The sequence below is a fragment of the Leucopleurus acutus genome, assembly GCF_964270905.1.
Source record: "Leucopleurus acutus genome assembly, chromosome: 8".
Lineage (NCBI taxonomy): Eukaryota > Metazoa > Chordata > Mammalia > Artiodactyla > Delphinidae > Leucopleurus > Leucopleurus acutus.
Genome location: NC_139151.1, coordinates 85,538,206 through 85,562,723, shown reverse-complemented (window position 1 = coordinate 85,562,723; position 24,518 = coordinate 85,538,206). Strand labels below are relative to the sequence as shown.

The window sequence follows — 24,518 nt, the reverse complement described above, 5'->3', positions numbered from 1 at the left end:
TGCCATTACAGGGTGATGTTGGACTCAGTGACACACAGCACCTTCCTGCCCAACGCGTCCTTCTGCGACCCCCTGATGTCGTGGACTGACCTGTTCAGCAATGAAGAGTATTATCCTGCCTTTGAGCATCAGACAGGTGTGTACGTCTGGAGAAGCTCATCTGAGCTGGGACAGACTGGGGCAGGAGGTGGTGCTGGCCTCAGGCGGGTGACAATGCCATGCTGGGGGCTGAAAACGCCAGCTCTCACCAGTGTTAAGGGCAGAGGGTCACAGGAGACCCAGGCGGGAGGAAGGGCCGCTTCTGCAGAGAGAAAAGCACTGGAATCCTCGCCCCAACCTTTTCCCAGCTCTGTGGGCTTGGGGAACTCCACTAACCTCTCTGAGCCTTATTTTGCTAATGGGTAAAAGGGAGGTGATAACACCAATCTCTTGGAGTTATTACATTTAAACAATGTAATAGAAAGAAACCCTTAGCCCAAAGCCTAGTACACTGTGATTGTTTGATCATTGTGGCTTTAGCCAACATTTGCTGACTACTAGCTATGCCCCAGACTCTGTACCAAACACCTGTCTCTTCCTTATTGAAGCCCTAGGAGAAATTACTAATTATTATTCCCATTTTATAAATGAAGAAACTGAGACACAGAGAAGTTACATGACCCGCCCAAGGTCTCACAGTTAGTTAAGTTTCATGCAAGTTGACTTGAGCGTCTGCACTCTTAACTCTCTTACATGGTCATCTTATAAATGACGTAACGCTGTGATTATTGGTATTAATATTGTAGATAGTCTCTGAGCTTCTATTTCCTTATCCCTAAAGCAGGGATGATGAGAATTACTGTGAGGATTAAGGGAGCCAAACTGTGAAATATATAGCCTGACACCAAGCAAGTGCTCAGTAAACAGGAGTGTCCTTGCTGTCCCCCAGGCTGCCCTCCCCACACCTCCTCCTCTCCCAGCCCAGTTTTCTCCTCCTAAGAAGGAAGCACGGGGCCTTGTGCAAGCCCCATGCCAAAGGGAGGCCAGCTGAGCTTTGCCCCAGAAACCCTCTGTGGGCCTCTGTCCCCAGGTGCTTGGGTGACTACACATCACAGCAAGCCTGGCTGACTGCTAGCACGGCAGGTGCACGCCCCGCGGAGGGTGATGCAAGCACTGATGGAGCCCTCAGGCCTCACCACCCAGCCTTGACCCTGTGTGCTCCGGCCCAGCAGGGCCCACATTCAGGGTCAGGAGGCCAGCAGCCTCCGGAAGAGGCCAGGCCTCTGAGGACACTGTGAAATGTCCATCTCAAGGAGCCCCTGCCTCCAGGCCAGAGACCAGTGTCGCACAGACAGACCTGAGACACATACTTACAAATCGAATCCCACACCATCCCCCAACCTCACACACGACACACTTGTACGTATGACATTGCTCACTCTCACCAGTGTCCGGATAATTGCACATGGACCTGAGTCATCCAGCCGCACATTGTAATTCTCCTTCAGGCCTAAGGAGCACCTTGTTTCCAAGAAAGACAATGAGGAATGTACTCGATCTCCCCTACACTCATTATTTGGTCAAGAGGCTAAATTTGAAGGAGGAAAACGAAGGCTTTCGAGTCCCTGTCCCTTCCCCATGTGTCCCACGATGGTGGAGCCCAGCTCCTGTCCCTTCTCTCCATCCATGCTTAACCCAGAGCTGCCATCCTGGGAGCCTCCTCTTCCTGCCTCTTCTACCAGGGGGCATCAGAGCAGGATGGGAGGGGGTGGCCTCAGCCACCTACCTCGTGCAATGTTCCAGGAGCTTCTGTAGTTGTCAAGAGCTCGGACTTTGGAGCCGCATGCCCTAAATGTGAAGAGCGGCTCTGCGATTTAATAACTGCAACACCTTACCCTCTCGTGCCTCAGTTTTCTCATCTCTAAAGTGGAGAGAGCAGTAATGCCTATCTTGCAGACTTGTGAGGGTGAAATGAGTTAATAGGTGTGAAGTGTCTGGGACATGGCAGGCACACAGCAAGCACACACAAGTGTGTAAAAATGAAGGATGAGTTTCTGTTTGGGTTGAAGAAAAAGTTCTGGAGGTGGATATTAGTGATGTTTGCACAACAATGTGAATATACTTAATGCCACTGAACTGTGCATTTAAAAAGCACGGACCCAGCTTTCTCCCGTCTGAAGCCTCTGCATTTCCATCAGTGTAATGAGGGATTGGACCAGGTCCTTGCTAGGATCCCTTCCTGAAGTGTCTCTTCCTGCATCAGGCAACATCACAGAGGTAGACTTCATCCCCCACCACCCACTGGGAGACTAGAAATTCCCACCAAGATGTAGAGACAGAATATCCTCCGCGAGTGGCCCAGCTTCCTGACATTCCCCGAGGGAGGAGCCAGGCTTTGGGCTGGCCCTCTGGCCCTCTGGACTTCAGAAGGAGCCGAGTGTCTCTGAGCTCATAAAGGTCAAGGTTGGGTGTGAAAATTTAGTCTCAAATGAGGACCCGGGCTCCCTGAGTCCCACTGGTGGGAGGAATGCCCTGCAGTGCCTTCTGTCGTTTTGTCACCCCAAGAGGTGACACACGGGTCTGAGTGTCTGCCAAAACCTTCTCTGAGAGGAATGCATCAGGGGACAGCCAGGTTCTCCTCCAGACACTGTTCTGCCATCTGTCCTAAGGTCCTTGCCCACCTCCCAGGAAATTCCAGCTTGAATTCAGGGTTGTCCCAATGGCAGCTTCCTGTTTGGGTCTGAGGTCAAGGGCTGGTGCTGGCATCCACCAGCCCCATGACCTTGGGCAGGTTTTCCCGAACATCTCTGAGATATGCTCTCCTCAGCTGAAACGGCATCCACCTCCCAGCGTTGGGAGGATTGACTGAGATTCCACATATAACGTGTTTAGCAAAGCACCTGGCACTTGGCAAGCGGTCACTGTAGCCAGGACACCTCACGACTCCCAGCTGGTGGATAAACAGCTTTCTCTCTGCTCGCTTCACTTTTCATATTGAACAAAAGCAGCCCGGGTCTCCATCTCAGCCTTGCCAATTCAGAATGTTGGCAGCTTAGACACTTTGAGACCAAAGGGAGAGAAAGGGAGAAAGAAATGATGTGCCCGCTGGATAAATGATGTCCGTGAGAGTGCAGGGAGGAATACGCAACCTAGCTGGGATAACCAGCTGCTTACTGCCTCTTAACTGGCTTTAGCAGAAGGCAGCTGAATCTGTGTCCGAAGTGTGTTAAGTGCGCAGCATCTGGCCTGTCTTAGAAGCAGCACAACCTGCTACACGGCAGGCTGGCGAGTGAGCAGTCACAGACTGCAGAATGTTCTAGAATATCATGAGCTAACCCTGGCCTTCCCTTCAGCTTTTAAAGTAAAGAATTACAGATACTGGAAAATTTTATCAAAGAGGGACGTAGTGGGGAAGTGCATAAATTTCACAAGCATGTGATATTTTGAAGAGATTATTTCTCCAATCAAGTTCCAGTAGCCAAGCATCTGACAAGCCATGGAATATCCTGATCTCACCCCTACTTTCTGGAACTCCATCCTGCCCTTCACACACCCACACACCCCTCCCCTGATTGCCAAGGTGGCCAGGCCAACACTCAGTAGGCCTTGGCTTTCGGATCTTCCTTATACTTTGAGGCAGAGGTTTCTAGGTTGAGCCAGCTCTAGGGGTTCCCAGGAGGTCCCTCGGGGACCTGCAGTGACAGCTGAGAAGGACAAGCTTGAGGTCCCCCTCTCCACCTCCTCCCTCACTTTGATTCGGAAGATAGTACAGCATAGTGGTTACTAAGGCTTGGCTGCAGGAACTGGAATCTGCCTACATGACCTCCTCCTCGCTCAGCCACTTCCTCGTTGTGTGACCTCAGGAAGGGATTTCACCATTCTTTGCCTTACTTTCATCATTTACTTTGTAAAATAAGCCACGTGATCTAGGACCTCGTAGCATCGTGTTGAGGATGACATGAGAAAACTCAAGGAGTGTAGCATGGTAACTGGCACGTACTAAGTGCTCAACAAATATGTTAGCAATGGGAGATTTTATTTGAAGACAGAACTGTTTCTTAAAAAAGAAAACAAGGTGCAAAACCCTGATCTTGGATATTAACAACCAGAGGATCAGGAAGAGAGGCATCTGGGTCTCACAGGGGCTTTTCTTAGGCAAGACTCCGGTTCAGGGTATAGAAGTTTGAGATCAGATATGAGAAAGAGTCTAGGAACTTCTAAATCGAAACCAGATAATGAAATACAAAATCATTGGAAAGCCTAAGGTGAGCCCCATGGCGGTAGTCACACCCCAGGACACCCCCAAGGAGAGACCTCATCATCAGCCACCTCCGGCCTCTCCCACACACATCCAAGCCTTTGGGCAGCTGTGGCCCCAGGACGGCTCAGGGCTTGGTGCTCTCTGCCCCTTTCTAACCACACTCCCATGGCCTCGGCTCTTTGCTAATACCCAGCCAGCCCTTCTCATCTCTTCTCCACCCAGTTTCTTACACTGTTCCAGGCATTTTTTTTTTTTTTTCCATCTCATGGTCTAAATCATTCCACAGGCTTGGAATAATAGCCAAGAAGGACTATTGGATGGGGCTAGACCAGCTCAGGAGGGAAACCTAGAAGCAATATATCATTTCAGATCTCTCCTCATAAAGTCCGTCCTTTCAGTGACAAAGCCACAATCGATGGTGCCCAGTGCTATCCAGTCCACTCACTGGTCTCTTCAGCGCTGCTCCAGGCAAAAGACTTTCCCAATTCCCAGTGCTAATAAATCAAGCTAATCATGGTCCAGTCCGTCTGACTCAGGCCTCCTCTGACCCAAACTGTCTGCCTCGCTCTCACTGAGTTTTGGGTTGCTTTGTTCTGCTTGTCCCTCAGCTAGAATGAGGCCCCGGTGGAGATGGCCTCATTTCCCTGAGAACAAATGTCATCCCAAAATAATAACTAATTACAAGTGACATATGGAAAGCTTCCTGTCGTTCAGATAACTGGGCTAAGTTCTTTACATGCATCATTTCTCTTCCATTTCGTAGCAAACTCCCTAAGAGGTAGGCACTATTATTACTCCTATTTTATAGATGAAGGAGGCTGAGGTCCAGAGAGGTTAGGAAACTTTGTTAGGATTGCACAGCTAACAAGTTGAGGAAATGCAATTAACGTAGTGGTATGAGTCGCCCTGATATTAACAAGTATAAATGGGTGGTATTTAATGGGCACTTACTACCTGCCTGTCCTTTTCCAAGCACTTTCCATGTATTGATTCACTTAATCTTTTTAACAGCATTATGGGGTACGTCCTAGTATTCCCATTTTGCTGAGGGAGTGAGAACAAGAAACAGATGCCCTTGGAGGGCATACAGATGCCCTTGGAGACCCTCTTAGGGTCCCTAGGAGGCAGGACCACTAAGTGTGAGATCACACACCCTTTCAGCTTTTAGGGGGAATCCAAACATCAAGAGCCCTGGTTTCAAGTTCTAGAACAGTGATGTTCAAGGAGCCTTCTGGGGCTAAGGAGGGGAAGCCATATAGTACCTTCCCCTAACTCCCAGCAAAGCAGCACTGCTTTTTTTCCAGAGAAATTTCAATTTGAAGAAAATACTATTCGACTAAAAATGTTTAAAAGCCTTAGCATGCCCGCTGTAAACAATAGTTCTGAAGGAGACAACTGTCCAGAAGCTTGTGAAGTTCTTCCTCACAAAGTCACTGCCAGGAGTGAGCCAGCCTTGGAAGAGTTTTGACTGACCCTCGGAGCGGTTTTTAAAAATTAAATAAGTCAGCACTTAAAAATCATGAGATTTCACATAACAATCTGGGCTTGGCAACACAGGGCCCACCTTCCTGCCCGGCAACAGCCAATTGGAGCTGGGCCACCACTGTCCACTCGGCATGAACTTGCCCATTCCCACTGTCCCCATCGGGGGCCACTTTGGGCATGGACATGCCCTGCTGACCCTGTGGGAATCTGAGTGTGCCAGCCAGCTCCAAAACTTAAGGCCTCCCTCCAAATTTCACTGCATCCCAGGTTATAGCATCAGTTGTGAGCATTTTCCCCCCAGAATCGCTGAAAACTCCCTTTAGCCCCTTAATTCTTCTTCCCAATGCAGCTATCCCTTAAACAAGTGTCCTGACCTACTTCCGACTTCAAAGGAGCTGGCCAAGGCTGCTGTTTAATCGTGGCCTGCGGACTTTGGATTAAGTCTACCAGGTACAGGACATCATCCGTACCCAACTGGTAAACATAGGCAGAAGGGCCTCATAGCTCAGCTTCTCCAAAAAGTCTAAATTATTTTGTGAATAGTAGGCACATTGAGGCAAACACTTTACATTTCCAGACAATACAACCTGTTAAAGATAACATATTCTCTGGGTGTATCGCCCTGTCTTGTATTTTCCCTGAGTTCATCTCTTCCGAGTAGTGAAAGGGTCTCCATGTCATTCAAACACTGTCATCATCAGTCTCTCTATCCTTCTTCTGATTTTTCAAACCTAGATTATATACGTACGTAATATATATATGTAATATATATAAATAAATACACGTAATATGTAAAATATATAACAATACATACACATACTATATAAATATCTATATAAACTATGTGCATATATTTTAATATATTATATATATATATATATATATATATATATATATATATATATATATATATATATACACCTTCATCAGAAGTGTTGAGTCAGTCTTCCAGATGTGTGTCCAGTCTGGTCCTTGCCAACCAAGAAGAGTGAGGCAAAGTTGATGCAAACTTCCCACGTCCAAAGGTGGAAGAGTTGGTGGAGGCCTAACCCCCTTACCGACCAGCCGCGTGGCCTGAGTCACGTAACCTCTCAGAACTTCGGTTTCCTCCCTGTGAAGTGAAGATAATAAGTGGCAGTCCCCTGGCTGGTCATTTCACCTCCGGAACACCCACAGGGGGCTAGGCGGGCTCCGCCCTGCTGACTCAGGGTGAAGAGGCAGAGCTGGCCACGCCCCTGTGGGACAGCAAGCCTTCCTGACCCGGGCAGTGAGCTGGGTCTTGAGGACGAGCAGCAATTACTTAGAGGACAGGTGGGGACCGCACCCTAGGTGACCAGAGGCGCCTGTGCAAAGACCTTGAGCTGGGGGCAATGCTGCGGGAGGGCAGGGGCGGTGGTGGTGGGGGAGGCCTTCCTCACCCCTGTGGGATCAGGACCGTGGAACCACACCACAGCCAAGAGGCTTCCCTCTGTGCTGGCGCTTCGCCCTCCACCTGGCCGAGAACAGCTACTTTGCTCGCGCTCGGGAAGGACTCCGCTGGCGAGGAGAGCCTGCCGTGCTAGGCCCTGGCTCTGGCCTCCCCGTGGGGCGGGCCCGAGCCGCACACGAAGCCTGCTCTGCGGGGAAGCTGCCGAGGAGAGCGAGCCGAGGGGACGGAGGCTGCGCCAGCGACACCTTCCCAGGGTCAGTGACACTTCTCCGAATCCCTTACGCCCCCGCTGGCCTCCAGAAACAACATGGCCGTGGCCATCTCCCAGGGCCAAAGAAAATGACTTGGGGGTGGAAGAGAGAGGGGAGGGGCTCGGAGACTTGGCGCACGCTCTCCATGGAAAGAAATGAAGTGTGCCCTGAAAGGGCAGCACCCCGATAGGCATCTCCGGCGGGGCTCAGCTCGGGACCCAGGGAGGAAGAATTTCAAGGCTCATAAACATCTCTCGTGGGAATACCAGGGAAGTGGAGGCCCCGGGTTTACTCCAGCCAGAACTCGGCACGTGAGAGCACAGGCCAGAAGGGGGAAGGGCCGCCAGGTGTTCCCAGGAGACCCTGGCACCCCCAGCGGCTGATGGGGGCCCCTCCTCAAACAGCAGGTAGAGGCCACAACATCAACCTCCGCCATCCTGGCCGGATATCAACTCTTTGACTCACACACGTATAGAATTCTGATTAAAACCCTAAATTTAAACAAACCTGAGATCTGGGACCTGGGACCCTTACTGGCAGTGCTGGCACCTGGACAAACGAGTCCTCCAACAACAAAATACCAATGAAAGACATTATGAGGGACTAAAAATAACTGCAGGAACATGCAGTTGGGGCAAATGATGAACAATAAGATACAAAAAGGCCAAAATCCAACTGCCACTTCTGAGGCGCCAAAGCAAAAGCAGGGTCCTGTGTGGGATGCCCGCGCTCAGCTCCACCAAGGGGGTGGGCAGGCCACCAAGCCGCCCGTCCCGCCTGACCCACCAATTCGCCCCACCCTCCCCCTGTTTAAGGGACCAGGTTGACCCTCCTCGAGGATCAAGCAAGGACGTCTGTTTCTTGTTCTCACTCCCTCGTGCTGCAGCACGAGTCCCAAGAAAGCCTTGCCTGAATTCCTCATCTGGCCTCTTATCAATTTCTATTGATTAAAGAGTCCAAGGACTCAGTCTACAGCAAACCTAGTGTTCAAGTTTGACCTCAATCCACTTCACGGTGGGAAAAGAGATTTCTGGAAGGCCTCTACGTTTTAGGGGGAAATCGAAAGTAGAGCTGATGTAGATCAGGGCATATAGCAGCCTGGCCAATACACAGCGGGTGCTTAGGGGCAGAGAAGCCATCTCCCGCCTGGGATTAGAAGCGCCACAGTTCCTTTGGGGACAGGGGCAGCCAATGCAGCATTTAAAGGGGGAATCATAACAGCCTCGCTGCCGTGCGCCATGGGGTGTAACTCGTGAGACACACTTTCTGTCGTCCACACAGCCTGAGCCAGTCACCCCTGCCTGCCTCTGCTCCCTGCCTTTCTCCTCAGCCCTTTTCCTTCTCTCTGGCTCTGTGTCTGCCTCCACTGTCTGATCTCTTCTCTGTGCTGGCCTCTGAGGACCAGCATGATGGAACGGAAAGAGTAATGGCTTTCAAGTTCAGACTGGGGTTCACATCCCACCTCTACCCCACACTGGCTGTGGGATCTTGGGCAAGACCTCCATGACCTTCAGTCTCCTCATCTGTGACCTCCTGGGGGACAGGGACCAAACCTCCCATTCATCATGAATTCTCAGATGAAAATTTGTTGCTTCACAAATAGAAGGTATTCAGTGGTAATCTTCTAGACTCTGTCCTAAGTACCCTAAATACTTTTACATGTGTTAACTCATTTAATCCACAGACCAACCCTGCGATGTAGGTGCTATCATTGTCCCCATTTTACTGATGAGGAAACTGAAGCTTTTTGAATGAATGAATGAGTACAATGGCAATGGCAAGAATTGTTTATGTCAAAGTACCTGACCAAGGACCTGGTACCTCACATCTTCCATAGCAGATCTGCCACCCTTTTGGTTTCTCCTGGCATTGGGACCGTCTGTTGAGCACCCATCTCTGCCCCTGGGTTAGGCACAGCCTCCTCTCAGCCTCCCAGACAGGATGGCACACACCTCTGTCTGGGGCCTTCACTGAAGGAGTGAAGGGAATCTGCCCTCTGGATAGAAATTCCTCAAAACAGCACCAAAAACACAAGAACAACAATACAACCAACGCTTCCACCTCCCCCTTCCCCTGGAGGAGCGTGCTCTGGTCATCCGAGGTCTGCCAGATGCTTGGGTAACATTTCAGCAGCCCAAGGCCCTCAGCACAAGATGGCCAGGGACAGCACACAAATCTATAGCCAGTGCTGGTCAGCTTTTCATAACAGCAGAGGGAATCAGATCAGCCCTGGATGGTGCCTGGCACACACCACAGGCATTTGTTTTGGTTGACCAAAAATTTCGTTGAGGTTTTTCTGTAAGATGGTGTGGAAAAACCCGAATGAACTTTTTGGCCAATCCAATAATAAGTATTGAATTGATTGATAACTTTCTATGCACCATATAGTTTATAGGTGTTAACCACAAACTCCAGAACAGCCCTGTGAGTGGAGCATATTATCCCCATTTTACAGATGAGGAAACTGAGGCTTAAATGTCTATGGATCTTGTCTAAGTTGAAAGCAGCAGAACCAGGATTTGAACCCAGACCTGTCAGGCTCTAAAGGCTATGCTCTTGATGTCCTGTTGTCTGAAACCAAATACCTGAAGGGACTTTTTCTTTCCTTCTCCCCTAGTTTCCCCCTTTCAAGGAGCTCCCTAGCCAGGACCAGGTCTCTCGCCCCGTCATTCCCTCTTCTGCCAGTAAGGCCACTCGTAGGATCCAGTCCCCTCTGGTTTTCGCTTCAGGACAGAAGATGACCAGGACCCCAGCAGAACAACCCAGGGCTGGAGGCCCCTTCAACTCATTGGACAGAGGATGAGGATGTTAGTAAAACTAGAGCCTCCTTTGAGGGACTTCTAATCCTCTCCTGGCTGTCATCCCTCACTTGTCTCTTCCTGGTGCAGCCTGTGACTCCTACTGGCCGTCTGTCCACCCTGAGTACTGGACGAAGCGCCACGTCTGGGAATGGCTCCAGTTCTGCTGCGACCAGTATAAGCTGGATGCCAACTGCATCTCCTTCTGCCACTTCAACGTCAGCGGGCTGCAGCTGTGCAGTATGACACAGGAGGAGTTCATCGAGGCAGCTGGTGTCTGCGGGGAGTACCTGTACTTCATCCTCCAGAGCATGCGCTCACAAGGTCAGTGCCCAGAGGGCTGGGCTTTGAGGACAGGGACCCGGTGTTGGGACCAAATGACCTCGGAGGTCCTTCCCTACCATAGGACTCACATGGCGAAATTTTATTAGCTGCAACTCTCTGTGAAACCAAATCCCCTGCTAACCAGACCTTTCTGTACCCAGAAGCTCTAGCATGCTAGAATCAGAGATTGGAGGAAAAACGGAGTGAGTTACAAGGAAGCAAGCTGAGTACAGTTTTTTAAAAAAAGAAGAAAGAAAGAAAAAGAAAACTAAAACACGTTCAAGGACCGCCCAGGAACCAGGCTGATACAACAAACTATTATGTTCATAAAGATTGTTAACCATAAAGGGTGGACAAAAAGAGGAGGCTTCTGCTTGACATTTTATTAAGCAGAAGGAGAAGAAAATTAACTAGACCCTTTCCCTTCCCTGTTTCCAGAGGAGTCCGACTAATTGCCATTTCCTTTTATCACATTCCTAGTGGTCAGGGATCGAATGGCCGCAAGGTGGCCCCAGTAGCATTATTTAACAGCAACATGCCCTGCAAGAGTAGAATGTTGCTGGACAGGTTTTTTAAACCCGGAAGCATTTTTTGAGAACATACAATTCTGTATCCCATATCACAGAGAAAGGAACTGAGGTCCTGAATGGTTAAGTGACTTCTCCAAGGTCAACAGGGCTGATTCATGGAAAGTCAGTACAAAGCAAGGACTGTGAGATCAGAAAGACCTTTGCTCCAACCCTGGCTCTCACACTTCGGAGCCGCAGGACCTCTGGCAAATGGCTTAACCTCTCTGAATCTCCACTGTCTCACCTCTCTGGTGGGGTTATGGTACACACCTCCCCGGGCTTCTTGACAGGATTCGGTGACACATCATCTAGCACAGCAAATACGGACGCAAATGCAATGAATGGCAACTGTTTTTGTCATCATGAATATAACCAAGAGGCAGAAATTTTAAAACATAAAGAAACACATCTCAGCTCAATTTTAAGAAAGACCTTTCTAAAAGTTAGCACCTTATTTTAAAAAGACAGCTTCAGGGGACTTGCCTAGTGGTCCAGTGGTTAAAACTTCACCTTCCAATGCAGGGGGTATGGGTTCGATCCCTGGTCGGGGAGCTAGGATCCCACGTGCCTCGCAGCCAAAAAACTGAAACATAAAACAGAGGCACTATTGTAACAAATTCAATAAAAGCTTTTAAAAAATGGTCCCCATCAAAAAAATCTTTAATTAATTAATTAATTAAAAGGCGGCTTCAAAAGATACCTAAGGTAGGAAGCTCCCCATCACTGGAGATAAGCGAGCAATCTAATAGCCCCGTGCTTGATGGCGGTGCCGTGGCAGGGATTCCTATTTGGGCGGAAACCCACAGAGTACCTTCCAGCTCTATGATTCTTTGCCCTCCCCTTGATCTCCCCCATCATGGGTGCCTGAAAGCAGGAAAGCTAAGGATGGGGGCTCTCAGGCACTGCTTGGTTTCTGCCCTGGGAGCCATAGCGCCCTGGGGTGAGGAAGGGACAAACAGACCTGCTGTCCACTGTTATCCAGTCTCTGCTTGATTATCGCCAGTGACAGTGACCTGCCAGGAGCAGTGGCCTTCCCTGAAAGGAGGCAAGTCTGAGCAAATCACAGAGGCTCAGGGAGGAGCTGGGGGCTCCATTCAGAACCATCCCAAGGGGACAGCCTTGCACGAGAACCCCAGGGCCACAGAGATGAGTATTCCATCCTGAGAAAAGATTCAGCTTGGTACCGCCAGCCTCGGCAGAACGTCAAGTCAATCACGTTTGGTCTTCAGGCCCAGCAGTCCCTGTGCTGGGATCTCCCACCTCGGGCACTTCCATTCCTGGCAACTGTTACATCAAAAAATACCTATCCCTGGTCCCATTACCTCAAAGTCTGTGCAGAACAAATAAGCTAAAATCCAACTGTTTTTTTAAGCAGGCCACAAGTTGCCTCTTCTTCTTCTAAGGAATCCCTGGAGTCACAAAGCTACCTCCAATGGTGGACTTTCAGGGACTCTATGGGCCAGGGCAGTTATCCTGTTGATCAGTAAGATGATCTACTCCATCAACCTGCTCTGTCCTCAAATTCCTCCTTTAATGTTCCTCAGGCCAGAATGTATACAGTGATTGAAATACATGTATTGTGACCAAAGTTTCCAGTGTCCCAATTTGCCCAGGACACGGTGTCTTCAACCATTATCCTGTCTTTCATTCTCAAAAGTGTCCCTGTTTGGACAATAAATTGTATGTTAACTAGTTATTACCCAGTTTAGGCCTTATATTACCCCATAGATGAGGGCTCTGGAAGAAAATGACACAGAACAAGTTTTAGCAGGGAGAGGAGTTAAAGGGGGCTCTAGGCCCAGCGTGCTGTCTGGCTCAGCAGGTGTTGCAGTAGGATTGAAGGGCCCTGAAGCATGAAGACCCTGGTCGCTGGAAGGCGAAGTCGGCCGGAGAGGTGCAGGGCAGAGGGCAGACTCTCCCAGCACAGGAGAGGAAGAGCCCCCGTCACCCGCTCCTGTTCTCGGGAGGAGGGAAGAGAGTGCGTGGCTGACCAGAACCAATCCTTCCTAGAACCAACGGCCCTAGGAATCAAGTCCCAACTCTGCCCTGTTCCTGTCTTCTCAGTAAATGGAAACTAGTCCTCACATTGGACACCAAGTTAGAAAGCAGATGTCCTTTGGCCTGTGCTGCTACGTGAAAATGTGATCTGAAACTCTTGATTCGCCCCACTCTTCAGAGACCACCAAGGCCCCGACCGTCTCCAGACTCCTTTAAATCCTCATGTCGGGTTCTGCATTTCTTGCAGCCTCCCGTGTCCATTTTTCTCTTTGACCCGCATGTAACAGGCGTTCAAATCCCCAAGGGTTAGAGATCACATCCCAGATCATAGACTCCGAGAGCCAACAGGGAGGGCAGGGGTGTTTCTGTCACATGTTGCCAGTAAGGAACACGAGCCCGGAGACAGGGTGACTGGGCAAGTCTACACGGGGGTCAGTGATTCGGCCCAGCTCAGAACCCAGGCCTCCTGATCCCAAGCCAGAACTCACTCCCAGTGCCCACTCAGAAAAGCCTAGAAGCTGCTGGGCTGCGTGGCCCAGGGCTCTCTCCAGGTGGCCTTTAAAAACAAGGAGATTGAGGAATTCCTCGGTGGTCCAGTAGTTAGGACCCGGTGCTTTCACTGCCGGGGCCTGGTTCGGTCCCTGATCAGGGAACTAAGATCCCACAAGCCTCACAGGGCAGCCAAAAAAAAAAAAAAACAACAACAAGGAGATTACATCTCTCAGGGGTGGCTTCAGGGTGGCCCTGTAAAGGCCAGGTGGTCTCCAAGGTTCCTTCTGAAATGAAAGTACCCTGCAAAGGACACAGTGGCTCCCCTTCTCCCCAGTACCTCCCCTCGTGGCCTGGCTGGGGAAACCAGGATTGTACGCCATGGTTTGCGGATTTCTTTTTCTTTTCCAGGTTACTCCTTTTTTAATGACCCTGAAGAGACCAAGGCCACCATCAAAGACTGTAAGTAACTGAGGTCAAGCTGCCCAAGGCCGTGTTGAGGCTATTGTTGGGCACATGGGCTTGAATGATGCTCTTGTGGGACCACACTCAACGTCTGATGTCCTGAAACAGTAAAGGCTAGAAGATGGCAGGAGAAACACGGTGGACAGAGCAAGTCTGTGGCTTTCTTAACCTCCCCCAGGCTCAGTTTCCTTGTCTATAAAATGGTGAGACACCCGCTGGGTTGTGAGGAGTTCAGGTAACAGTACATACAAAGCGCCTGGCCTGTGCCAGCAGCGTAGATGCTCCAAATACTGGTACCTTTAGCAATAATAATCATAATTACTAACCATTAGAGGCCTTGGCGTTGATAATGTCTACAGAGAATCTGAGCTCACTAAGCAGGTCACGTTTATAATTGTAAGGTAATGGAGGATCTCAGACGGCCTTGTTGATTCTGAAAATTAACACTCACGGTTTCACTTCTGCAGATGGAGAAGGTTTAAGAAAGGGAACTTTGGAGCTTTCATTTTTTAAAGATGATGATGGTGATGATTGCTCTTAGTTACTGAGACCCACGCCAAGGTCCTGGCTCTGGGGCCTGGCCAACTAGGACAAAGTAGCCTCCTGGGGCTTCAAGCAGTGTCCCCATTCATCTTAAATCGCTATAAGATTAATAGCTACTGTTAGTGTTTGTGAAGCCCTTACTATGTGCCCAGCGCGGTGCCAGGCCAAGTATTCTACCTACATTAACTTATTTAATCCTCATGATAACTTTGCTAGATCGTAATGTTATCCCCATTTGTATCTGAGGAAACTGGAGGTGCTGTAACTCACAAGTTACAAGTTATAAGTCCATGCCGAGCAGAGATTCCAACTCATCTTCTCAAAGTCTATGCTCTTATATGCTGTGTCCTTCACCACATGCCCACAGGTGCACACACACATGCACGCACGCTCCCAGACCCTGCTGTTCACTCTGCTGTCCGCTCAGTTGAGACCTAAGACTCAGGACTCCTCTGGGTCTGGGCCCAGCCCCACAATGGTTCAGAGAACAGGAGATTTTCAACTTAGTACCTGCTGAAGGGGCCCAGGCCCGACAAGCTAGGAAACTGTCAGAACTGGCCCAAGTGAAGTACCCCAGCCCCTCTGCACTTGATCTCTCCTCTCCACACCCTCCCCACCTCCACCGCAGAAGCACCAGAGGACAAAGCCTACGGGCCTGGCTTTGCTGCTGGGCATCTCCGGCTCCTGGCACGGGGTGCAGGCTCTATGGCTGGACTGCTAGCATCATGGGGACGTGCGTGTGATGAGCTCGATTGAGAAACTGTCACGTCAGCCTCCATCCAGCTTCTGGAGGACAGCGGACCAGGATTTCAATCAACGACTGAGAACATATCCTTTGGCCACATTTTAACAGTCTCCAGTTTCAAGGCAGCCAAACCTCTCCAAATCCCACAGACAGCAGAGAGCCCGGGCCATGTCCCCACTCGCCCTGCGGCAGGCACAGCTGCAGGGGCACATTGAAGATGAAGATCGTTGTGAGACAGGGAGCTGCCCCCCAGAGCACCGTGGAACTCCAGAGAGAAGTTTGGGGCGGGGCTCAGGGTACTGCTGCCGCCACCACCTCAGACTGACCTTGGGGACATTTGGATCTGGGAAGCTGCCTCAACGTGGCCACGCACTGATGGCTTCAGGCCCTCTGCCCCCACTAACACCCTCACCCCACCACCCGCCAAGCAAGGCCTCCAGCCGAGCCGAGCCGTGACTACCCTCAAAGCCACCGCTGAGGAGTAGGAACAGATAAAACAGGGTTATTTATCTCTGGCAAGACCCACAAGGGGAAACTCCCACCATCCCCACAGCCCTGCCCCGTGCTGACCCATCCTGTGTTCATCTCATCAAACTAGATCTCTTGCAGCCAAAGCACACGGAGAAAGCATCGAAATTAACAGGGTGACTCTGCCACGTCTTGCCACTTGGGCATTTCAGAGAAAGCTTGCTGTCTAGTCACCAGTTAATAATTCGCCTGTGTTTGTCTTGATGACTCCATTTGTTGTCTCTCTTCTTAAAAGATTAAATTAAAACAGTGGCCAGGTCTTCTCTGCAGGTGATGCCGCAGAGCGTGACATTGGATCAGAGAGGAGGGCAGAACCCTTTCTCGGTCTTGATCAACCGACCGTCAGCCCTGCTCACCTGCTCACCTGCATTCACCTCTCTTTACCTGGCGGCAACCCCACTGTCAGCTGATCTCACCTGAGCATTCAGTGTGGCTTGGCCCGTATGCATGGGCCCGTTTTCCCACATCAATACAATTCCAGGCTGTAAAGTAGGAAAGGGTGGAGAAGAGGCCGAAGGGACCCCGAGAGTTGAAGTCACGCATTCGTGTCATTGTTTGTTCCAGAGAATGATGCGCGGCAGTTATTAGGGCTGGGGGCCCTGATGCCGGACTGTTCACATGCGATCTCAGCTCCAACGTCGGGCAGGCACATGACCTGGATCGTGCTCCCCAGACATCGCCAGGGCTCACTCCTTTCCACTCAGGCATCTTCTTGTCCGAGAGCTTTGTCTGTTCACTCTTATTACAATTGCAAGATCACTCAGCCCCTTCACCATGACCTCTATTCTCCCACCCCGCTACATTCCTCTCCAAGGCATTTATCACCAACTGAAATAGGCCATGTTTGTTCACTGGACATTCCTTCCCACTTGGGTGCAAGACCCCTGAGAGGAGAGCCTGGGACCTGTTTCGTGATGTCTGTCCCGTGCCTGCTGCAGAGAGTACACTGTGTCTCAGCACTCATGAGTCCGTGAGTAAAGGACCTCCAGAGAGACGCCCAGCCACTCGACTCCTCTGTTTTCTTATACGTAAAGTGGGAGAGTAAGAAATGTGCATCATAAGGGTGGGCGAGATTGGGTGTGCACCTGGTAGTAGCAAACACTCAACAAACTTTAATAATTATTCTTTAAGTATCTATTGAACACCTGCCATGAAAGACATGCTGAAGCAGAAATTGTGAACATCTGCTTTGAAATGGAACTGCTCTGGGTTCAAGTCCTGGCTCCACCTCTCTGGATGAAATTCATAAACTCTGTGGGCTTCAGTTGCTCCTCAATAAATGGAAATAGCGATTATACCACACAGGGTCGTGGCAGGTATTAAATGAGATACTGTATGTGAAGCCCTTACAAGCACTTGGCACTTAGTAAGCACTCCTTTAATATCAGCTGTTATTACACATGAACAACGGACGAGATGGACCTCTACGGTAGAGGTAGAAAGGGACCAATGCTGGAACACTGAGGAACACGCAGGTGCTATGGGACAGAGAGGGCTCTAACCCAGAGGGTGAGTTCCGAGAAGACTTCCTGATGAGGTTTTGTGAGAGTGGGTTCAGCTAGGTGGAAGTGGGGAGCGGGAAGCGTGTGCAAAGGAAGCAGGAGAAAGTCAAGCCCCATTGGGACCATCTGACCCAAAGGAGGGACGATGTTGGGGAGCAGCAAGGGATAAGCCTGGAGAACTGGGTGGAGGTCCATGTGTGAAGGGCCTGACTAATGTGGCAGCCTCTGCGCGGGAGACCACAGGGTACCACTGCAGGATGTCACGCCAGGGAGTGACAAGACCCACTGGCACTGAGACAGGCCCCTCCTGGGCAGTGGTGTGGTACACAGGACACCATTCCCTCCATGGACAGCATACTTACTCTGTCATTCAGTATTTATAGCATCATGTCCCTACAGCAGGGAAGGTGAGTAGAGTGCAGCATGGTGGCCGCTCCACAATACTTACTGAGCACGTACTATATGCCCAGCACTGTGCTAGGTGCTGGGGGATACAGGTGGGAACACAAATCCCTGCCCTCTAGTGGGAAAAGTCAGCCAGTGAGCAAAATAAATAAATATATAATATGTTCCATGGTGATGAATATGACAGCAAAAAATAAAACTAGCACATGGAGTGTTGAGTAGGGTGAGCGTGTGCAACTCCAGCTCAGGCAGTCAGAGAAGGCCTCGCTGAGAAGGTGACTTTGAGCAAAGATGGAGATGAGGGCGTGAGCCCCTGGACATCCAAGGGAAGAGCACTGAGGGCAAAGGGAGCAAGTGCCCCAAGGCGGGATGTGCCCGTGAGTTTCAGAAGGAGCCGGGAGGCCAGTGTGGCTGGAGTGGGCCGAGCAAGTGATGTGGGGGCAGGGAGGGGTGATCTGGTACCACCTTTTACTTTTTAATCATATACACTTTGCAGCAACGTGAGTGTCTCAGACTTACAGTGTGATTTCTAGTTTAACTCAGCCTTGAGGTCACGCCTTGCTTTCTGCTCTTCATAAGCTCTACTCTCTTTGCTTTTACCTGTGTCCCTTCTAGTCTGTTCTCCACACACTAGCCAGAGGGATCTTCTTAAAAAGTAGACCTTGTTAAAGTCCTAAGTCTTCGCTTTACTCTTTGAATAAAATCCCACGTCCTGGGCTTCCCTGGTGGCGCAGTGGTTGAGAGTCCGCCTGCCGATGCAGGAGACGCGGGTTCGTGCCCCAGTCCGGGAAGATCCCACATGCCGCGGAGCGGCTGGGCCCGTGAGCCGTGGCCGCTGAGCCTGCGCGTCCGGAGCCTGTGCTCCGCAACGGGAGAGGCCGCAGCAGTGAGAGGCCCGCGTACCACCAAAAAAAAAAAAGAAAAAATCCCACATCCTTACCATGTGCCCACGTACCTGCCGGCAGCCCGGGGCCCCTACCGCCACGCCTGGGCACCCCACGGGCCTGCCTGGTCGCCACCCTGGGCTTTGCACATGCTGCTCTTTCCCTCTGGGACACCCTCCCACCTCCTGACATCAGCGTGAGTGTCTCCCGTCCAGGAGACTCGCCCTGGCCACCCCATCTACAGCAGGTGCTTTCCTCCGCCTCGTTCTCTATCTGAGGCCTCCTTCCTTCATAACACTTAACTCAATGGCGATTTGTGTTTCACTTGTGTTTTCCTTGCCCAATAGTCCTTAACCTCCAGGTGAGCAGGGACCAAGTCTGTGTTGTTCACTTTCTATCTCCAGCTCAGAGCCCGGAACTTGGCACACAGTAGGGCCCCAGTGTTGAATACAAACGCTCCTTAAACCTACTAATTATTCCCAAAGAGCCCAGCACGCTGTCTCCTACCACAAAGGTGTTCAATTAATAGTTGCCCATTTGGTGTGATTTGAGGTCGGAACGCGGCCTCCAGCTTCCTTCCTACAGCTGTAAATCACTCTGTTGCAGACGCTGTTTCCAGTTGCTTGAAAACAAGTGGCATCAAAAGTCAAGACTGTCACAGTCATAGTCGAACAAGTAAGTGTAAGAGATGCCATCTGTCATTGGTAATTTCTTAAAACCATTCATGAGACAAAGTAATCTACTTTAATAAGCTTTGAGACTCCGTGTTTGAGTGAGTCCCGTTATTTCCCGAAGAACATAGCAGAGAAATTGATGATTACCGTTATAAGTGTTATCAAAATCCAATTTCTTTCTTTTGACTTGGAAATGGTATCAGGAGAATTAAAGTAATGTTCTAACCACGTTAAATTTCTGAATAAGGGTTTGTTTCTCCTGGTCTACTGTGAATCCTTCTCACTGAAGTACTCAGAGATGATACTAAAGAAACCCCATGAGCTGGCAATTCTGTTAGCTTTCCCAGAACTAAGATCTACCCAGGACAGGGTCGAGCCTGCTGGGCTTGGTTCTAGCCATTTAACATGTATTAAATCATAATCCTCTAACCTGTGCTATGAGGTAGGTACTCTTATGTTGACTTAAAAAAATGCACAACATGGGAGTTGCGAGTTAAGTTTTTGGGGGGCAAAATGAGGACTGCAGCCCAGGAGACAGCAGTTCAGGTAACTCTGAGAAACTGCCCCAAGGAGGCGAGGGGAGGAGCCAGGAGATACAGGAGTTTTGCAGCAACGTCAGAAGATTATTGATTTTTCCTTTTTGTTTTTCTAACATCTTCATTGGAGTATAATTGCTTTACAGTGGTGTGCTAGTTTCTGCTTTATTACTGGGCATATCCCCTGAGAAAACCATAATTCAAAAAGAGTCATGTACCACAATGTTCATTGCAGCTCTATTTACAATAGCCAGGACATGGAAGCAACCTAAGTGTCCATCGACAGATGAGTGGATAAAGAAGATGTGGCACATATATATACAATGGAATATTACTCAGCCATAAAAAGAAACGAAATTGAGTTATTTGTAGTGAGGTGAATGGACCTAGAGTCTGTCATAAAGATTATTGTTAATTAAAGACAACCAAATGTCTCAACTTAAAGAATTCAGCGCTTTTCTAGGTATGGGAAGATGCAAGAGTCTGGGCTCAGTGTAATCATTCCTTTGATATGCACCTCAGCTATCTGGGGCCAGTATCCTGTATTTTCACATCCTGAGTTTCCTCAGGGCTCGCCTTACGGAGTGGCTGCAGTCTGATGGCTGCTAGATGGCAGGGATCCTTTTCAGCCCTGAGTCGCCTCAGGGCTCACCGGCTCACGTTGGAGGGTTGCAATCATTGATGACTGTGCCATCCTTTGTGTATTGATATGGCAGGAAATATTCCATTTGTAAATATTCCATTCCATTTATAAATATTCCATTTATCACTACTAACCCATTTTAGAGAGAAGATAACTAGAGAGATTTGGTTACAGAGCTAGAAGAGGTGAATTCAGGACCCAAACCCAGCCAGCCAGGCTCCAGAGCAAGTCTTAACTATGATACAATGGAACAAGAGAAATACCAGTTTTTCATGCAAAACATAATGGCAGGATTAGTCCAGCCAGACAGTTGTAGCTATGGGATCTCAGTACAACCACACTGCTTTTCAGAAAGAAGAATGGAAACGCCATTCGACTGTCATTTCATTAATTCCGTAGAATTAGTTGGTAGTTCCATCGAGCAGGGAAAGTTCGTGAGCCAGTGTTGCTGGTCGATGTAAATAGGATGTCTCTGTGTGTGTGTTGTAATTACTTTAGTAGAAGAGGACATTTCACAGCTAGGTATGGTTCCCAGTAGAAGAAGACATTTCACAGCTAGGTATGGTTCCAACTAGAACGCTCGGTCATCACTTTGGGAAATAACCATGAAGGAGCATTTCTCATGGGTTCATGAGAAGTTGTACAACTCTTCAATTTTTCTGTTTTAGTTTTTAGCTAACTTTTTTTCCTTCCCTAAAGGCCTCCAGAGCTCTCACCTATGGGAATTTGTGAGAGACCTGCTTCTATCTCCTGAGGAAAACTGTGGCATTCTGGAATGGGAAGATAGGGAACAAGGTATTTTTCGGGTGGTTAAATCAGAAGCCCTGGCAAAGATGTGGGGACAAAGGAAGAGAAATGACAGAATGACGTATGAAAAGTTGAGCAGAGCTCTGAGGTAAGTGAACAGCATGAAATGCCGTGAGCCTTCAGGCAGAGTTATATAAAAAGTGTCATGTGACAACACTTCGGCTCTTAGGTACAGGTGGGATTAGGGTTTGTAAACTGACACGCTGTCCTTTCCATTCTTGGCAGTGTTCCCCGGAGATCACTCTGAAGCCAGGCTATCAGACACACACACACACACACACACACACACACACACACACACACACGTTTTGAACCAGATGTGGTGAGGTTCGCTCTTCAAGATGACTGGGAAAGGTTTAAGTGTAAGTTGATAAGAGGGTGTGAAAATACCAGGGTAACCAAAGACCAGCCTGTCACCTGAGAGGAAAGAGGAACGTGTTTATGCGCTGTTGTTTTCCCAGGGTATGAACCCTCCTCACGTCCCTCTTCTGCTGTCTTTCACAGGTACTACTATAAAACAGGAATTCTGGAACGGGTCGACCGAAGATTAGTATACAAATTTGGAAAAAACGCACACGGGTGGCAGGAAGACAAGCTATGATCTCCTCCATCATCAAGCTCATTTTATGGATTTCAGTCTTTTAAAACAATAGATTGCAATAGACCTTGAAAGTTCACTCTTTTAAAAGCCTGCAAACGTGCTGATAAAATTTCTCCACATCTCAGCTTACATTTGGATTCAGAGTTGTTGTCTACTTGGGGGTGATGACAGCAACCCTTAAGAAATTCCTTTTTTTTTTTTTTTTTTTACCCGAGGGGAGGAGAGGATGATCTTTTGTGGCACCCGGATCAAACATCACTTCCCTAATGAAGAGTTGCAGAACCACAATGCCCTGTGCCATTGCTGCTGCTCAGAGAAAAAGGATCCAATTCTGCCATTAGAGGCTCATCCGGTGCTCCCATTCCAAAGGCTCAAAAGTTTTCACATAGTTAACTGTGGCAGCTCACAAAGCAAAAATGAAGTGATTAGTTTGTAGTTAATATAGTAGGACGGGGTGAGATGTGGGTAAGACAAACATACTGTAGATTTTAAATTGTTAAAGTCAAATTCCATAGAAAAGTTTCTTAATTAGTAAAGGAGCTAAGCTGGTACATAATTGGACTTAGCACAGGCTAATAGCGAGTTTCTTAACCAGAACATCTTTTTAGCCACTCAGCAAAACTCCCATGGCCATCCTTCTGGAGTAACACAAAATTAGGCACATTCTTAATTCTTGCTGAGTGTATTCCCTCTCTTCTCCTAGATGGGAGGCATCAGCTGTGCAAAGAGTCGACAGACGCTTACATCAATTTCCAAATCACCTCTGTTTTATGATTCAAGTTCTCAACACAATAAAATCGTAATTCATTGATTCTGTCTGTGGGCAAGACGTTACACCTTTATAGAACTGGGAATGTCTTGATGGCTCTGTAATGGCCAATTAAATTATGAGCCTCTCATTTTGTCTTCCCACCCGATGAGTACGCAAGCTCTAAAATGCATATTTCCTTGACAAAATTAGCGACGTTGGATATACACCAGTGAATGTTCACAAGTTAAAGTATGCACTGACATTTTCTCATCAGTCACTGGTAGGTGAGCCATTAGTGACCTCCAGCTGGGTGGACTGCCCCTAGAACTCCTTCCCCAGAGCAGGAAGCCTCATGTGACGAGGCACTGAACGACAATACAGGCTGAGGGCCTCCATCTTAGAGTTTCACGTCAAAAGTAACTTGTTTTTAAAAAATGTGAATGACTGTAAAATAGTCTATTTTTTAGATTCATGTGTTTTCCAGGTGGATACAGTTTGTAAACAATGTGAATAAAATATTTAACATGTTACACTGTCTCCATATTGTCCAATTTAGCAAGGCCAACTCAACAAACATTGACAACCTATAAAACCTTTGATGACCCTTCCACTTCCTAGCATTTAGGAGATGGAGATTCCCAGAGAGCCCCAAAAGATGCAAGGAATATATGAAGTGATCCTCCACACCACCTTCTATGCTAAGCCAGAGGTCCCCTCACAAGATGGAAGCCATGGTCCAGTGGGTCCTACAACTATGTTTTTGTTTGGTATGCACACACACACACATTTTTTTTTGCTTGTGTTTTGAGGTTTTGTTTTGTTTCTTATTTTGAATTAGTTGCCTTATTTAAAAATCAGGAGATTTACAGACAAATCCAGATTACCAATTTCTTTTTGAAAATCACATCTGGTACCACTAGTTTCTCAGTGCCTGTCACAGTAATTTCCTGGACCTGTGTGGAAGAGCATTTGGTCACCACTTCATGCTGCCTCACACGCTGAACTTTGTTCTTGCACTGTTGTGGTTGGTTTCAGGGTTTTCTTTGTTTTTTTCTTTTTAATACAATTTTTAAAGGTTACGCTCCATTTACAGTTATTACAAACTATTGGCTATATTCCCCATACTGTACAGTACATCCTTGTGGCCTATTTTACACCCAATAGTGTGTGCCTTCCCCTCCCCCATCCCTACCTTGCCCCTCTCCAACCAGCAACCACTAGTTTGTTCTCCATATCTCTGAGTCTGCTTCTTTTTAGTTATATTCACCAATTGGTTGTGTTTTTTAGATTCCACATATACAGATATCATACAGTATTTGTTGTTCTCTGACTTATTTCACTAAGGATAATTACCTCCAAGTCCATCCACATGGCTGCTAATGGCAAAATTTCATTCTCTTTTATGGCTGAGTAATACTCCATTGTATATATGTACCACATATTCTTTATCCATTCATCTGTCAATGGACACTTAGGTGGCTTCCATATCTTGGCAATTGTAAATAATGCTTCTTTGAACACTGCAGTGTATGTATCTTTTTTTAACATTTTTATTGGAGTATAATTGCTTAATGATGTTGTGTTAGTTTCTGCTGTATAACAAAGTGAATCAGCTATATACATACATATATCCCCATATACCCTCCCTCTTGCATCTCCCTCCCACCCTCCTTATCCCACCCCTCTAGGTGGTCACAAGGCACTGAGCTGATCTCCCTGTGCTATGCAGCTGCTTCCTACTAGCTATCTATTTTACATTTGGTAGTGTATATATGTCCATGCCACTCTCTCACTTCCTCCCAGCTTACCCTTCCCCCTACCCGTGTCCTCAAGTCCATTCTCTACGTCTGC

General features: G+C 48.5%; 1 protein-coding gene across 3 annotated transcripts; it reads left to right on the top strand.

Annotated features, from left to right (window-relative positions):
* ELF5 (E74 like ETS transcription factor 5) lies at positions 1–22,646 on the top strand (the record flags this gene model as incomplete). Of its 3 annotated transcripts, XM_082844437.1 has the most annotated exons (6): positions 1–136; positions 10,294–10,527; positions 13,995–14,045; positions 19,262–19,330; positions 21,208–21,403; positions 21,820–22,646. In XM_082844437.1, 6 exons carry the CDS (start codon positions 16–18, stop codon positions 21,914–21,916), a joined length of 768 nt encoding a protein of 255 aa, XP_082700563.1. In that variant the 3' UTR covers positions 21,917–22,646. The 3 variants fall into 3 exon arrangements, with proteins under 3 accessions (XP_082700563.1, XP_082700565.1, XP_082700564.1); XM_082844439.1 differs by lacking the exon at positions 10,294–10,527 and having other exon boundaries at positions 16–136; XM_082844438.1 differs by lacking the exons at positions 10,294–10,527; positions 13,995–14,045 and having other exon boundaries at positions 16–136.
* Positions 22,647–24,518: the final 1,872 nt, after the last annotated feature.